Raw genomic sequence first — 15,400 nt, 5'->3', positions numbered from 1 at the left:
CACGTGTTTGTTTATCTTCCATATGAGTGAAATCATCTGGTCTTTGTCTTTCTCAGTCTGGCTTATTTCACTTAGCATAATTCCCTCCAGGTCCATTCGTGTTGTTGCAAGTGGGATGATTTTGTCTTTTTCATGGCTGAATAGTATTCCATTGTATGTATATACCACACCTTCTTTATCCAGTCATCAGTCGATGGGCACTTGGATTGTTTTCTTGTCTTGGCTATTGTACATAGTGCTGCAATGAACCTAGAGGTGCGTATGTTACTTTGGATTGTTGGTTTCAAGTTTTTCGGGTAGATACCCAGTTGTGGGATAGCTGGGTCATATGGTAGTTCTATTTTTAGAGAACTTTCACCTTTTCACTTAAAAGAAGCACTTTCAGCTTCTCTTTGGCATATCTGAATGCCAGCATTGTGCTTCGGGGCCATTATTAAGTAAAGTAAGTTGAACTTTACTTGAACACAAGCACTGTGATACCATGACAGTCAATCTGATAACCCATACGGCTATGAAGTGGCTAACGAGTGGGCAGCATATTGACCATGGATACGCTGGGGAAAGGGCTGAGTCACGTCCCGGGTGAGACAGAGTGGGATGGCACAAGATTTCACCACATTTCTCAGAATGGGCCGCAATTTTAAAACTTATGACTTGTTTACTTCTGGAATTTTCCATTTAACATTTTTAGACTGCAGTTGACCACAGGTACCTGAAACTGTGGAAATGAAACTGCAAATATATATATATTGTGTGTGTATATATATATATATATATGTAGAGAGAGAGAGAGAGATTTGTTTTAAGGAATTGGCTCATGTAATTATGGAGGCTGGCAAATCCAAAATCTGCAGGGTAGACTGGCAGGTTGGAGACCCAGGGCAGAGTTGCATTCAAATCCAAAGGCCGTCTGCTGGCAGAACTTCCTCCTGCTCATGGCAAGTCAGCCTTTGTTCTATCAAGGTCTTCAACTGATTGGATGAGGCCCACCCACATTATGGAGGGCAATGTGCTTTATTTAAAGTCAACTTCCTTATGTGTTAATCTCACCCAAAAGTCACCTTCACAGAAACATCAAGAATAATATTTGACCAAATATCTGGGCACTGTGGCCCAGCCAAGTTGATACATAAAATTAACCATCATACCATGTAACAAGAGAAGAAGAATGGACATTTAATGAGCACCTGCTATGTTCCAGGTGCTTTTCACACATCATCTTATTCAATCTCATTACCAACACTGAGAGAAAGCCATTGTCCTACTCATTTTATAGATGAGAGAGGTTAAGTCATGCTGAGGGACATGGTAAGTGATTGGCATATCTGGGATTCTGACCCAGGTGTGAGTGACTCCAAGATGTGCTACTCTAGGATCCAGGGATGGGAAAATGAGAGGGAAAGTGGGTGAGTAACAGATTGGAAGGTGGGGCAAGGCTCCCAGTGGCGGTCTCAAGAACCAGGCTGAGGAGTTGAGACTTTTCCTCGGTGGGGAGAAATGCCCCCAGCAGTCATGGAAGCCAACCCTCTTCCCCAGGGCTCGAGTGGCTCCCTCACCACTGTTAACAGACTGTGGCTGGTCCGTAATCATCAGACTCTGGTGAAGAATAATCCTGGGGCCAATTCCATTCCAGCTATGGTGGAAGGACGGGAAGAATGAGTTACGGGGCCTTCCTCGCAGCTCCCAGGCTGCACAGAGGATGCGGCCTTGGCCGTGGGAGGAGGCAGAGGTAAGCGAGAAAAGGGGCAGGAGCATATGGTATCAGAGTGTGGGTCCCACCTCCCCAGGGAGATGAAAGAAAGGGACATTTGCTGAGTGCCTGCTCTCTACCAAATGCCACATGACTGGATTTCACACAGGGGCAATCTTTTTAGTTGAATCCCTCTAAAGAATCCTGTGAGAAAGGTGCTATCATTATCTCCATTTTTTAGATTAGGAAACTGAGATCGGAGAGGTGAGATGACTTGTCCAAGGGCACACTGGGTCCAAGATGGCACAACTGGGGTTACGGTCCGGGATCTTCTGGCCCCAAAACCTGTGTTTTCTCCATTCCATACACGACTACTCAAGATTTGTAGTTTCAGCTCTTGATCATCAGAGAGCCAGGAGAACATATCACCTTGGTACCGCCATTACTAGTTGTGTGACCTTCGTCAGGTTACTTAACCTCTCTGTGCCTCAGTTTCCTCATCTGTAAAATAGGAAGCACAGAGGACAGTGTCAGACTCATGTTAAGTACTACATATTAGCTATTTGTCTTAGTGTTCTTATTATCATAGTTGGGGGGCATGGTGGCTTGCACATCACCTGGGACAACCTTACCCAGCCTCTCAGTTAGGGTTTGCATGTTGGAAGGAACGGCTGAACGTTATTACTGAAGAAGGATCCTAAAGACTTATCCAGACACCAGAATTTCGTGTTGAAAAGTTAGCAGCTTTGAATTGACAACCCAAACTGGATGCAAAAGATATGTCGCATTTACTGATACTACTTAAATTCAATCTCTTTGAGTCCTGAGCCCACTGGGCTTGTCAGAAAATTCCATCCCAGTTATTACTGGGGCTCCCTCCATGTTTCAGTTATCTATTGCTGTGTAACAAACCATCCCAACGCTTAGTGGCTTAAGACAATTCTCTCACTCACACACCTGCAGTTGGGCACAGCAGAAACAGGGGCAGCTTGTTTCTGCTCCATTTGGTATCAGCTGGGGCAGCGTGCCTGGGGGCTGCAGGATTCACTTGCCACGTGGCTCATTCCCGTGGCTGCCAAGCTGGTGCTGGCTGTCAGCTGGGAGTTCAGTGGGCTGTGGGTTGGGGGCCTTGCTTCCTCTCCAAGTGGGCTTCTCCACAGGCCATTCGGGCTTCTTGACAGCAAGGCAGCTGGATTCCAAGATCAAGCAACTCAAGGGAACCAGGTAGAAGCTGTACCAACTTTTATGATCTAGTCTTGGAAGTCACAAAGTATCACTCTGTTTTAGCCACCAGTCCTCCCAGATTCAGGAGGGAACGCGTATCCTACTTCTCCATGAGAGGAGTACCAACGTCGTGTTATAGGAAGAGCACGTGGCATAGGAGATATTATTGCAATGTCTTTGGAAAATACAATCTGCCACTCCCTTAACCAAAAGGTTGTACGAAGGTTCTAGAGTCTTTAAAAAGCCAAAGATTTTGGGAAGTTCTCTCTAGACCTTGGCTCAGACGAGCCACTGCTCTCATGTGCATGGTCCAAGCCCATGTTGTGTTTTAGGGTCTGGGGGCTCTGTGTTTCTGACTCCTGTGGGGTCAAAGGTAAGGCGGCATAGCCTAGAGGTTCCATACAAGCACAGAATCGGGAGCCAGACTCCCAGCTCCATCACCTACAGGCTGTGTGAGCATCAGTGTCCTCATCTGTGACGTCAGGATAATAGTAGCCCCCTCATGTGGTTTATGAAGATTCAATGAGCTAATATTTATAAAATATTTAGAAAAGCACTTGGTTTATAGGAAGTTTTATTAAATAAAACCTATCCAATAGACCAGCCAACAATTACTGAGCACTTCCTGTATGCTGGGCACCAAGTAAAGCAGAGCCAAGAGCCCCATGGCAGGTGCCCTTGGGCAGGAAGTACTTGATATTACTCCAGTGGCTCTCAGCTGTGACAGACCATTTCACAGGATGGTCATATCAATACACATCTCATCTCACATATTCTTACAATGTGACAGTGACCCATTTTCATCAAGAGGTAGAGTGTGTTCCCTCCCCTTGAACTGGGCAGACCCCTGTAGCTGCCCTGACCAATAGCCTACAGTGAAAGTGACAGTGTGTATCTTCTGAGGTTGGGTCATAAAAGGCAGTGCAGCTTCCACCGTGGTCTCTTGGATCACTTGCTCGGGGGGGACCAAGTGCCATGCCGTGAGGACCCTCAACAGTCCCGTGGAGAGATCTGCATGGACAGGAACTGAGGTCCCCAACCCCTACCCAGCACCAATTTCCAGCCATGTGAGGGAGCCACCTTGGAAGTGGATCCTGCAGCCCTAGTCAAGCCTTCAGATGGGTGCCGTCTTGGCTGACATGTGACTGCAACTACATAAGGGCCTCCGAGTAAGAACTGGACAGCTGAGCCCTTCCCAAATTCCTGACCCACAGAAACCACGAGAGACAACACAGGATTATTGTTTTTCTGAGCTACTGAGCTCTGAGCTGATTTGTTAAGCAACAATAGATATCTAAAACACCAACTCCTTTGTCCCTAATACCCTCTTTTTTAACATACTTCTTTTTTAAAAAAAATTGTACCCTGGGGCTGGCCCAGTAGCATAGTGGTTAAGTTCATGGGCTCCACTTCTGTGGCCTGGGGTTCCCAGGTTCGGATCCTGGGGGCAGACCTACACACTGCTCATCAAGCCATGCTGTGGCAGCATCCCACATAAAATAGAGGAAGATTGGCACAGATGTTAGCTCAGGGCCAATCTTCCTCACCAAAAAAAAATTATATTCTAACTGCAATATAAAAGGAAATCAATTTCTAGTTAAATATGTAAATGTTTGCTGACACTTTATCAGAAGACATGATGAAGTGGTCAGATGCCGCCGTCCTGTTTGTAGAAACACCATGAACACAACAGCTACAGGTGCAGACTCGACCCTGTGGGCTGTGTCAGGGACTCAACTCATGCAGTGTTGTCATGTGTGACAGGACTTTCCCAAATCAGAATGGGGAACCTGGGAAAGTCCAAACAAGATAAGTACAATCTTGCATTGACAGAATAGTTGCACTCTTACAAATTCAGTAAATTTTAAAACATTGCAAAACTTAATATATCCATGTAAAACAGAGTTGGATGTTGGTTTTAGATTGTAATAAATAGGATTTTCCCCACACGAATGTCCGGTGGGACAGTTGAATGACGCATGGGACTTGGGACAACTAGTCTATCGAATTTCAGGATATCTGGCATCTCTCCACCGGAGGTCATCATTAAAGGAATCCAACATTGTTGACCCAGACATCCAAAAAGCTCCTGCGGGCAGTGCCACCCTGAACCATCCCCGCTAGAAACGGCTGTTTACAAGGAGGATTACATCAAGCTGCTTCGAGTGCACCTTTCTGCAGCAGATGTTGCCTGTGCTGGCGCTGCTCCGTGTCAGACCCCACGCTGGAGGAGAAGAAATGCAGGCAGTCTAGGAGACTGGACTTTAGGCCAGCAGCCCTCGACCAAGACTGCAACTAGACACACCTGGGGAGCTTTTACAACTCTCAAAGCCCAAGCAACTCCCTGAGCTAATTAAAGCAGGGTCTCTGGGGAAAGGGCCTAGGCATCAGGATCTTCCAGTTTCCCAGGTGATTCCAGTGTGCAGCCGGGTTGGAAACGGGTCGGTAGAAGGAGCCCGGGGTGTGGAAGGCAACTGTGACAGGGCGTGCTGTTTGCCAAATAGCAGAAGCCACTCATAGTCGGTCATGAATCAAATGGGCATAAAAATCAATTTTTAAAAAAGAAATAAAATTAAGAATGAAACGTAGCCCCTGGCGTTCAAGAACTGGCCCAGTGTTATCAGCCAGGCTTCAGTGATGCTGGAGCTGGCCGCGGTGTTCGCCAGGTGAACGTAGACAGTTTCCTAGAACACCAACATCAGACAGGACCACTAGGTGGCCGTGATGGATGGAGACAAAAACAAGAGCATTCCATAACCATGTGTGAACACGGACAGAAGCAGGAACATTATCCAGCCCCAAAAATGACTCAACATCCGCATATTCTGGCTAAGATGAGCAGCAGCTGCTTCTTCACCACTTACAGCCTCGGCCTCCATTCATTCCCCACCTTCTACATGAGAATTGTTAAGACACCCGGACATAAGTTTGCCCTGCTTTCTGACAGCATCCAAACCAGAGCAAAGCCCTGCTTCCTTGAACTCTCACCAAATCCCTAACACAAGCCCAAATCCCACAAGAAGTCCTTTCCAACATCCTCTTCCTGAGGCGCCTTATTCTCCATCGGGTGCGTTCTTCCTCCCCACCGTGAGTGATAAACCCAACTCGCTCAACCACTGGTGTGTCCCAAGTGGTCTGTGACTCAAGAGCTTTGGCAGAAAAGAACATAAAATTTCAGTATTCATTTTCCTTAATAAGGGAAAATATGAGTTAAACTTTTGTTTCAGTTTATCTACATCCGTCCACGCATATAGCATATACGTTTGCATGCACTGGGGCACGAGGTAGAAGTATTTCTTGTGTGGGTCACAAGCAAAACAGTGTGAAGGCAACTCGCCGAGGGGTCAAGAGCTGGAAGGCAGCTGGTACACTCAGTTCCAGCCCTTGCTTGATCGTGTGCCCTTTGGCAAGTCACTTTACTTCTCTTGGCCTCAGTTTCCTCCTGCATTCATTCATTCAAGAAATATTTGTTGAGCGCCTTCCATAGATCGGCGCTGGTCTAGTTGTTGGGGCCCCATTAGTGAACAAAACCCACAAACTCCCTGCCCTGGTGCAGATGATTTTCTTGAAAGGGGAGGTAGGCAACTTAAAAAAAAGAAATCAAATATATTGTGTGCAAGATGTTAATAAGTGCCATGCAGAAAACCAGTGAAGAAGGATGGGGGTCATGGCAGGGGTGATTTGCGGTTTATAAAAGGGTCGTCAGGGAAGGCTTCACTGAAAAGGTGACATTTGAGCAAAGGCCTGAAGAAGGAGGTGAGGGAGCAGCTTCGGCAGGTGTCTGAGGGCAGAGTGATCCAGGTAGAGGGAACAGCATGTGCAAAGGCCCTGAAGAGGGAGCACGCCTGGCAGGTTCAAAGAATGGTAAGGAGGCCAGTGTGACTAAAGAGGAGAGAGAGAGGGGAAGAAAAATAGAAGACCCAGAAAGACATCAAAAGACCCGATCATGAAGGGCTTGCAGGTGAGTGTAAGAAACCACTGGAGAATTTGAGAGAAGTGAGAGTTTAACAGGACCGTTCTGACTGCCATGTTACGAACAGACCCTAGGGGCCCAGAGGGGCCAGGGAGCCCAGCGCATGGTGACCGCATCTGGAAAGCAGGAAGGGTCTTAGTGCCCTGATACAGGGTCGTGTTAGGACCCTGACACAGTGTCACAGGGTCATTGGGAAGCATAAACATTTGAATACATGCAAGCTTTTATTATTGTTATTTATATTATTCTAAATCTAACTGTTGATTAAACAAAGGAGAGATGAACTGTGGTGGAAGGGCAGAGCCGAGGCACCCCAGCCAGAAGCAGCAAAGGACAGGACAAGGCAGGAAAGCGATACCCGGGGTGGGCGTGTGGGCAGGAGGTTGGGGGCACAACTCTTGGGGGGCAGCTCAAGCAAAAGGTAACAGAGCTGTGGGGGAGGGGAGGGGAGCTGGAGGGGCGGCAAGCAGTGGGATCCTGCAGAGTCCTTTGTCCGAGACAAAGGAGTTTAGACAGGTCAGAAGAGGCAGTGGGGCATCCAGCGGAGGTTTGGGAGCACGTGAGTGACAAAATGAAAAGGCAGTGTTGGAAGAGCATCCCTTTGCGTCCTGAAGCCTCTCATCGGGTATTGATGGTCAATTGTCCACACCGCACCAGGGCGATCTTTCCAGGGTGCCAGTCTGACCAGCATGCCCCCACTTCCAACACTTCGTTGCCTTCCCGCTGCCCTTAGGATCATGTCAGACTCCTCAGCCCCCTCCAAGCTTGGTGGTCTGGCCCTGCGATCCTCCAGCCTCATTGCCTTCCCCACGCATCCACTTTCTCCTAAATATTTTAGACGTCACTGGGCTGCCTCCCGCCTCTGTGCAGCTATAGGTCCTGCGAGGGGCCAGGGCTGCACAAGCCCTGTGTTCTGTGGCCCTGGGGCTCCCTATGCCTCTCCGTAGGGAACTTCCCAAAGCTTGCTCTTACACATTTAAGATATATCTGCTTAATGCCAACCACCGGACTGTCAACTGCCTGGCGTCAGGGCTGGTGTAAATCTTACGGACTTTGGGTCCGCAGCACCCAGCACGACGCCTGACACCTGAGCAAATGAACCCCAAATAGATGGAGAGAGAGGATGCTGGGGCTGAGGCTGGATATGGCCCCCACCTCTACGCTGGTGACACCCCCTCCAATTCAAAATTCAGCCTCTATGCCACCTTCTGGTCTGAAGTTGCTGGTCACCCTTCAGGCCAGGCCAGGCCCCTCTGTTACATGCTCCTTCAGCTCCGTGTACTTTTTTTTGACAGCGTGTATCCGGGTGATAATTAGTTATTTGTGGACTCACCTATTTAGGTGTCACCCTTGCTCGTCTGGAATGTAATAACTGATACTCTTGGGCTCTCATGTTCTAAAGGCTCTAAATGCCAGGCCACTGTCCATGAGGGACTATTATTCCCACTCTATAGAAGGGGAAACTGAGGTACAGCCAGTAGATGACCACATCAGGATTTGAACCCACATCAGCTGACCCGAGAGGCTGTGCTCAGAACCATTGAGCCACCCAGGCTCCCTGTGTATCTCTCCAGGGCGAGCCCACATCTGTCTTGTTCACCTATATATCCCAGCGCCAGACACTAGCCTAGCACAGAGAACACACAGTCAATCCCAATATTCACAGATTCCATGTTTGCACATTGGTTTACTTGCTAAAATTTATTTTAAACTCCAAATCAATACTCTTGGCAATTTCGTGGTCATTTGAGTCACATGCAGAGGGGTGAAAAGTGGAATCTCCTAATACACATGCCCCCAACTGAAGTCGAGCCAGTGACACTCCGCCATCTTGTTTCTGCTCTCAGACCATAAGCAAGTGTCCTTTCCAGGTCTGTTTAATGCCATGTTTTTTGCATTTCTGCCCTTTTTGTTGGTGATTTTGCTGTTTAAATGGCCCCAAGCACAGGGCTGAAGTGCTGTCTACTGTTCCCGAGCACAGGAAGGCCATGATGTGCCTTACGGAGAAAACACACGTGTCAGACGAGCTTCTTTCAGGCATGAGTGGCAGTGCTGTTGTCCACGAGTTCAGCGTGAATGAATCAGTATATTAAACTAGGTGTCTTTAAACAGAAACACACATAAAACAAGGTTATGTATTGATCAGTTGATGAAAATGCTGTGACCAGAGGCTCGTGGGAACCTGGCCCTGTATTTCCCCTAGAAACGCTGGTTCAGCACTCACTAATTCAGTACTCATGGAGACTTTATAGAAAGTAACTACCATGAAGAACCAGAATCTACTCTACGTGGTGAAGAGTGGCTGCGTGAGCAAATGACTGGCATGTTGAAGCAGCTGGGAGGGCAGCCAGGCGCGGATGAGAAACGTGCCCAGGGCTTGGCCTCACCTCCCTGTCCTCTCTCTGTTCAGGGATCAGAGTCACCGAGGTGGACTGGCAGCAGCTGAGGAATGGCGCTGCCCACCACACCCAGGAGTACCCCGGCCCTGAGCTGGTGGTTCGCAGGGGCCAGATATTCACCATCACACTGGAGCTAAACAGATCCCTGGACAGCGAGGAGACCTTCATCTTCACTGTGGAGACAGGTAACTGGCTCGCCAGCGCCCTCCGCTGGTCTGCAGGCAGAAAGACGTCTTGTGACCAGTGACCTGAGGCCCTGTGGTCATCAGCCCAGACTTAGGGGGAAGCAGGACCCTGGAGGTGGGCTGATCCCCGAACCCTGGAGGCTTTTGGTGACAGCTTTCTGGGGATGGTCGGAAGGTGCTGCCAGCAGGCAGTGGGAAAGATGAGATGACAACTCTGGAATCCTAAGCATACTGAGCAATCTAGGGCTCTGGAAGGGTATGGAAATTCATCAGCCACTTTTGGAGTCCAGGCTTTTCTTTCCTGGCCATACATAAGGCAGACTTTCATTTCAAAGGGTCCTGTCACTTCTCCTTGACCTAGGAAGTGGGTGGGAGTCAGGACAGCTGGTCTACCCCATTCTGGCACTGGCCCTCTTGTGCACTTGTCAGGTCCCCCTCTGCAGCTGGGTCCCAGCAGTTCAGGGGGTGAGGGGTTGCTCTTCCAGGCCTGCAGCTTTTCCACTTCTCTAGAGCCGGGTTTCCTCGGGGCAGCTAGGTCTCCTGATTCCCTCTCCTTTCCGACAGGACCCCAGGCTTCTGAGGGCCTCCGCACCAAAGCTGTGTTCCAGACGTCGACATCGGAGCTGGAGGTGGGCGATGCCTGGACAGCAGTGAAGGAGGCTCAGGCAGAGGACACAGTGACCGTTAGCCTCGCCAGCCCTCCCAACGCCGTCATTGGCCGCTACCTACTGAGCGCCAGGGTTTCCTCTCGTCGCAAACACAGTGACCGGAAGCTGGGCGAGTTCATTCTCCTGTTCAACCCATGGTGCCCAGGTAGGAGCTGCCAAGCCCAAGGCAGAGGCTTTCCTGGAGGCTGTCCTACAGGAGGGGCCCATGAGGCAGGTTAAGGGACAGGGAGATGAATGCCAAGAGCTTGGCGAGAGCCAGGCATGGGGCAGAGGAACCTGGTAGCAGGTGCTACACAGGAGCCTGTGCCAGAGAGGCCGGAGTCAGTGGGTTCTGGTGTGTGGAGGCCAGTGGACAGGGATGGGGCCTGATGGCAGGAGAGGCCCAGGAGTGGGGAAGAGCTGGGCTCTAGCCATCAGACAGCCTTGGCTTAGTCTCAGCTCTGCTAAGTTGCTTCCCTCTATGAGTCTGTTCCCTCATCTGTCACATGGGGATAACGGTGCCTACCTCTTAGGGTTATAGCGAGAATGCACAGCACTTGTGTTTGTAATGTACAAGGCACATCATAAGGGGCACTGCGGTCATTATTCTTATTAAGGGCTAAGTAAGTAAGCAGGATCCTGGATTGGTATTTTTATTCATATTTAAGAAATATGAGGCTGCTGTTGGCATCAAGTAGTCACCCCAAGGTATCAGGACTTTTAAAATCCCTCAGTCTCGGGCTGGGTTGGGATTGGTCCCTGCCTGGGGAAAGCCCAGCCAGGTGGCACGGGGCTTGGCTGCGGGGCAGCCTGAGAGCCCGCAAGCCCCTCTTGCCCTCTCCTGCCCTGGTCAGCCTCCAGGCACCGTCCTGTAGCTGGTCCCTGATGCAGCCCCTTCCCCAGGCCAGAAAGGCCAGAGCCCCCGCCCACGCCGGGCCTGACGACTACTTTTCAGAGGACAACGTGTTTCTGGCCTCAGAGGAGGAGAGACAGGAGTATGTGCTCAACGACAGCGGGATCATCTTCCGAGGCGTGGAGAAGCACATCCGAGCCCAAGGCTGGAACTTCGGGCAGGTCTCCAGGGGCACGGGCCGGAAGGGGGCCACGGCGTGGCAGGGGGAAAGTCAGCCAGGAGCCCTTCCACCTGCTCACTTCTTGCCAGGAGGGACCAGCTGGGCTGACTCTTAGAGCAAATCCCTTCATTCACTCACCTCCTGTTAGCTGTACCAGGGCCTCGCTGGGTCCTCGGGAGGGAGGCGCTTTAGATGGGAAACAGAACAGGTTGGTTCTGTTGTGAAAGGATAAATCCCTTCCATCAGAGGTTCTCAATCTTGGATGTGAACAGGAATCACGTGGAAAGCTCGTAAAAACACCAATGGCTGGACCCCACCCCCAGAGTTGCTGATTCAGCGGGTCTGGGGTGGCACCTGAGAATCTGCATTTCTAACAAGCTCCCAGGTGATGCTGATGCTGCTGGTCCACAGACCACAGTGTGAGAGCCAACAGCTTAGATAAATAGTTACAACACAAGGTGTAATGGGAGGAGGAAAGTCAGAGTGGTAGAGACGGCAGCAAAGGGAGTTCAGAAAAGAGTGAATGAAAACTCCATCTTGGGGATTGAGGAAACCTTCGTGATACTGAGGCTGGGTGTCCAAAGTCGGGCGGGATCTGGACAGTCAGAGGGAAGAGCAGACAGAGCAGCGCGGAGGTGAGGAGTCAGGGAGTAGCCGAGGTTCTGCTGGAGGACTTCTGTGTGCCTGGGTTCCGAGTCCCCAACAGAAGAAGGGTGGCCAGGCAAGTTAAGGACCTGGACTGTCAGGCTGGGAAGCTGGGGGCGGAAAGCATTTGGGGCTCCGGGGCTGGGCAGGGATGACATACCAGAGAGTGTAGGGTCCATCCAAGGGGGAACCACTCCTCAGCACCCGCCTCTTGCTGCCATGTGGTTCCCAGACCTTTCAAATTTGTGGATACCAGAAATCTTCACTTGTATGTAAAAATCCCCCAGTTTTTAAATGTTGTCGATTGATTCAAATGTATTTTTAAAAAATCACATAATCCCAACAAGTGTACAGTGGGTTAGGTGTGGCTCCAGAGCCACCCGTTTTCCACGATCTTTACTGGTAAGTGGGGAGCCATGGGGGGCTACTGAACAGAGGAGGGACATTTCTGTTTCCCGGGTGACTCTTTGGGGAAGGGTTTCTGAGACTTGGGGGTCGTCTGTGGCGTCCCTGACAGGGGGACAGGTGCAGGCAAACTCCCCTTGCATGACACAAGTGACTGACCGGGTAGGGGTAGTGGGAGTGTCTGGAATATGGGTGAGGCTCTGGCCCTTAAGCACAGCCTCTCTGGGACAGTTCGAGGAGGACATCCTGAACATCTGCCTCTCCATCCTGGACCGAAGCCCCAGTCACCAAGATGACCCAGCCACGGACGTGTCCCACCGCCACGACCCCATCTATGTGACCAGGGCCATCAGCGCCATGGTGAGGAGCCCCACCATTCCTGCATACACACTCCCTCACGCATCCCCAGGCCAATCCCAGGGCCATGCCCTCCGATTTTTCCCTAGTTCCCTGTTGTTTCAATTCTCTATTTCTGCATAACAAACATCCCAAAACTCAGTGGTGTGAAACAGCCATTTATTACGCTTACAATTTTGCAGATCAAGGACCTGGGCAGGGCACCGTGAGGATGCCTTGTCTCTGCTCCAAAATGCTTCAGCTGGGGGTGTCTGAGTGGCTGCAGATGTCTGGGATGGTTTGACGGGACCATCTATCTGGGGCCTTGGTCCTGGTAGTCAATGCCTCCTTGGTTCTCTCCCATGCCATGGCTGCTGGAGCTGGAATGTCAAGATGGTGTGCTCATTCTCATGTCTGGCCCCTTGGCTGGGATGGTTGGAACAGCTGGGGCTGGCCGGTCATCACTCTGTCTCTCCATGCGCCTTTCCACATGGCTAGCTTGGGCTTCCTCACAGCATGGCAGTGTCAGGGTCATCAGAGATGGCAGCTGGCTCTTCCCCAAGCAATCAATCCAGAAAGAGCAAATGGAAGCTGCCAGTCTCATACAGCCTGGGCCTGGAAACCAGCTCAGCACCATTTCCACCATAGTCATTGGTCAAAGCAGTCACCAGCCAGCCCAGATTCAGGGAGAGGGTACACAGACCCACCTCTCCATGAGAGGAGAGCCAGCTTTAATCTATTATACGCCTTGGGGCTTCCGCCTCAAAAGGTAGCCAGAGGGTCTACGAGCTCTCGCTAGAGCAAGAAGGTGTCAAGATTAGTGGGTGGCTATCTGTGATTCCAAAAATGGACACAACTGCTTTTCTTTGATACTCTCCATTCCTTAAGACCTCAGAGAGATGCTGGAGTAAAGAGAATCCAAAGTGGTGACCGTTTCCAAACTGTAGAGTGATACAGCCTGGGGGACAGCCGTACAGGCGCCCAAGTCAAAGTTCTGAACTTGGGGGTCGCCCACACCTTTTGCTGACTTGGTCTGCGATTTGGGCAAAACTGAATCTCATTTTCTTATCTGAGAAAAAAAGGAAAATAATAGAACCCACTTTAAACGGGTTAATGTAGTGCACACAAAGCCCTTAGAACAGTGCCTGGCGCGAGAAGCATTTAAGAAATGTTCACTGTCTCTATAGCTGTTATACCACCAACGGTCCCCAAAACAGGTCATTTAAAACAGGAAATGCTCCGAAACCACAGATGATTTTCAACAGTTGACTATCCCCAGGGAAGGTAATTTGAAATGAGAAGTGGTACCAAAAAGCAGGTATTTGAAGAGGGCAGATGGCCCCAATTTTCAGACCATTTAAAAGCAAAAGCTAGCCCCCAGGGACTGGGTGGTCCACAATTGGAGACGATTTTCTTGGAGGCGAGGTTCCTGAAGAGGGAAGCCCCGCCTGGTGGTGGACCGCGGCCTTCTCCGCCAGGTGAACAGCAACAACGACCGCGGCGTGGTCCAGGGCCAGTGGCAGCGCAAGTACGGCGGCGGCACCAGCCCCCTGCACTGGCGCGGCAGCGTGGCCATCCTGCAGCAGTGGTTCAAGGGCAGGTTCAAGCCAGTCAAATACGGCCAGTGCTGGGTCTTCGCTGGAGTCATGTGCACAGGTACCCAGGAAAAGAAGACCCCAACCCCACCCCACCCAACCCCAGGGTCCCCTCATTTGCATCTATTTGCATATATTTACATAGCACCACCCCCCTAGTCCAGGGGCCCTGCCTGCTCCGAGAGCCTCAGGAGCCTCCTGCTCTTCAGTCCTTAGGTGCTTGGGGATCGCAACACGGGTTGTGTCCAACTTTAACTCGGCCCATGACACGGACAGAAGCCTGAGTGTGGACAAATACGTGGACTCCTTCGGGCGGACCCTGGAGTACCTGACAGAGGACAGCATGTGGTGGGTCCTAGGGTCCTAGGGGCTCCCCAAAGCAGACCCAGACCTGGAGCCATGCTCTCCAGAGTCTGAGTCAGTTCTGGAAGGAGTGAGAGGCGCCCTGCAGAGCAGTTTGGCCCCGGGCAGGGTGACTCCTCTTCTGAGATGATGGGTCTTTGGGCACGTCACTCAGAGGTCATGAGGGGGACTCAAGATTTGAGTGCCGTGAACCCCCAGTTCTCCCCTCTGGGGGACTCTGAGCCCTCCCCAAGATTCCCATGACTGGGAGGGGCACCAAGACCGCCCCACATAGCTACCTCTGTATCATGCTCCTGCTTATCTATCAGCCATCTGTGCACCCTGCTGTGTGTCCAAGTGGGAAACAACCTCCTTTCTCAGCTCAAACAAAACTCTTCACGCAAAGCCTTAAAAATTTATTTTAGGGGGCCAGCCCCATAGCCTAGTGGTTCAGTTCAGCACGCTCCACTTTGGCAGCCCAGGTTTGGTTCCTCAGCACAGACCTACACTACTCATCAGCGGCCATGCTGTGGCAGAGACCCACATACAAAATAGAGGGAGACTAGCACAGATGTTAGCTCAGAGCAAATCTTCCTCAGCAAAAAAAAAAAAAAAAAATTAATTAATTTTAATTTTTTAAAATAGGAAATACACTCATGTGCAGTAATATTCAAAAGGTACAAAATGAGTTACAGTGGTTAGTTTCCCTCGCACCCCATTCCAGCCTCGTCCTCCTCCCAGGGGCAACAGAAGGCCTAGTTCCTTACACCTCCTGTCAGAGAGACTCTGCAGATACAAGAACATGCACATACATCATCCCCTCGCACCCCTACTTTTTACCCACTGACTCTTGGCAGCATAATGTAATCCTGTTCATCTTGCTCAT

At 50.5% G+C, this 15,400-nt stretch overlaps 1 protein-coding gene across 1 annotated transcript in view; it reads left to right on the top strand.

Annotated features, from left to right (window-relative positions):
* Positions 1-15,400, top strand: part of TGM6 (transglutaminase 6) — a 44,160-nt gene that overhangs the window by 8,877 nt on the left and 19,883 nt on the right. The window contains exons 3-8 of the mRNA XM_070587989.1: positions 9,298-9,471; positions 10,036-10,284; positions 11,074-11,192; positions 12,473-12,601; positions 14,056-14,233; positions 14,382-14,520. Of these exons, the coding sequence (XP_070444090.1) occupies positions 9,298-9,471; positions 10,036-10,284; positions 11,074-11,192; positions 12,473-12,601; positions 14,056-14,233; positions 14,382-14,520 (988 nt within the window). The remainder of the gene's footprint in view (positions 1-9,297; positions 9,472-10,035; positions 10,285-11,073; positions 11,193-12,472; positions 12,602-14,055; positions 14,234-14,381; positions 14,521-15,400) is intronic.

The sequence above is a fragment of the Equus przewalskii genome, chromosome 21, assembly GCF_037783145.1.
Source record: "Equus przewalskii isolate Varuska chromosome 21, EquPr2, whole genome shotgun sequence".
Lineage (NCBI taxonomy): Eukaryota > Metazoa > Chordata > Mammalia > Perissodactyla > Equidae > Equus > Equus przewalskii.
Note: the sequence above shows the minus strand (reverse complement) of the source record. Positions and strands in the feature narration are given on the sequence as shown.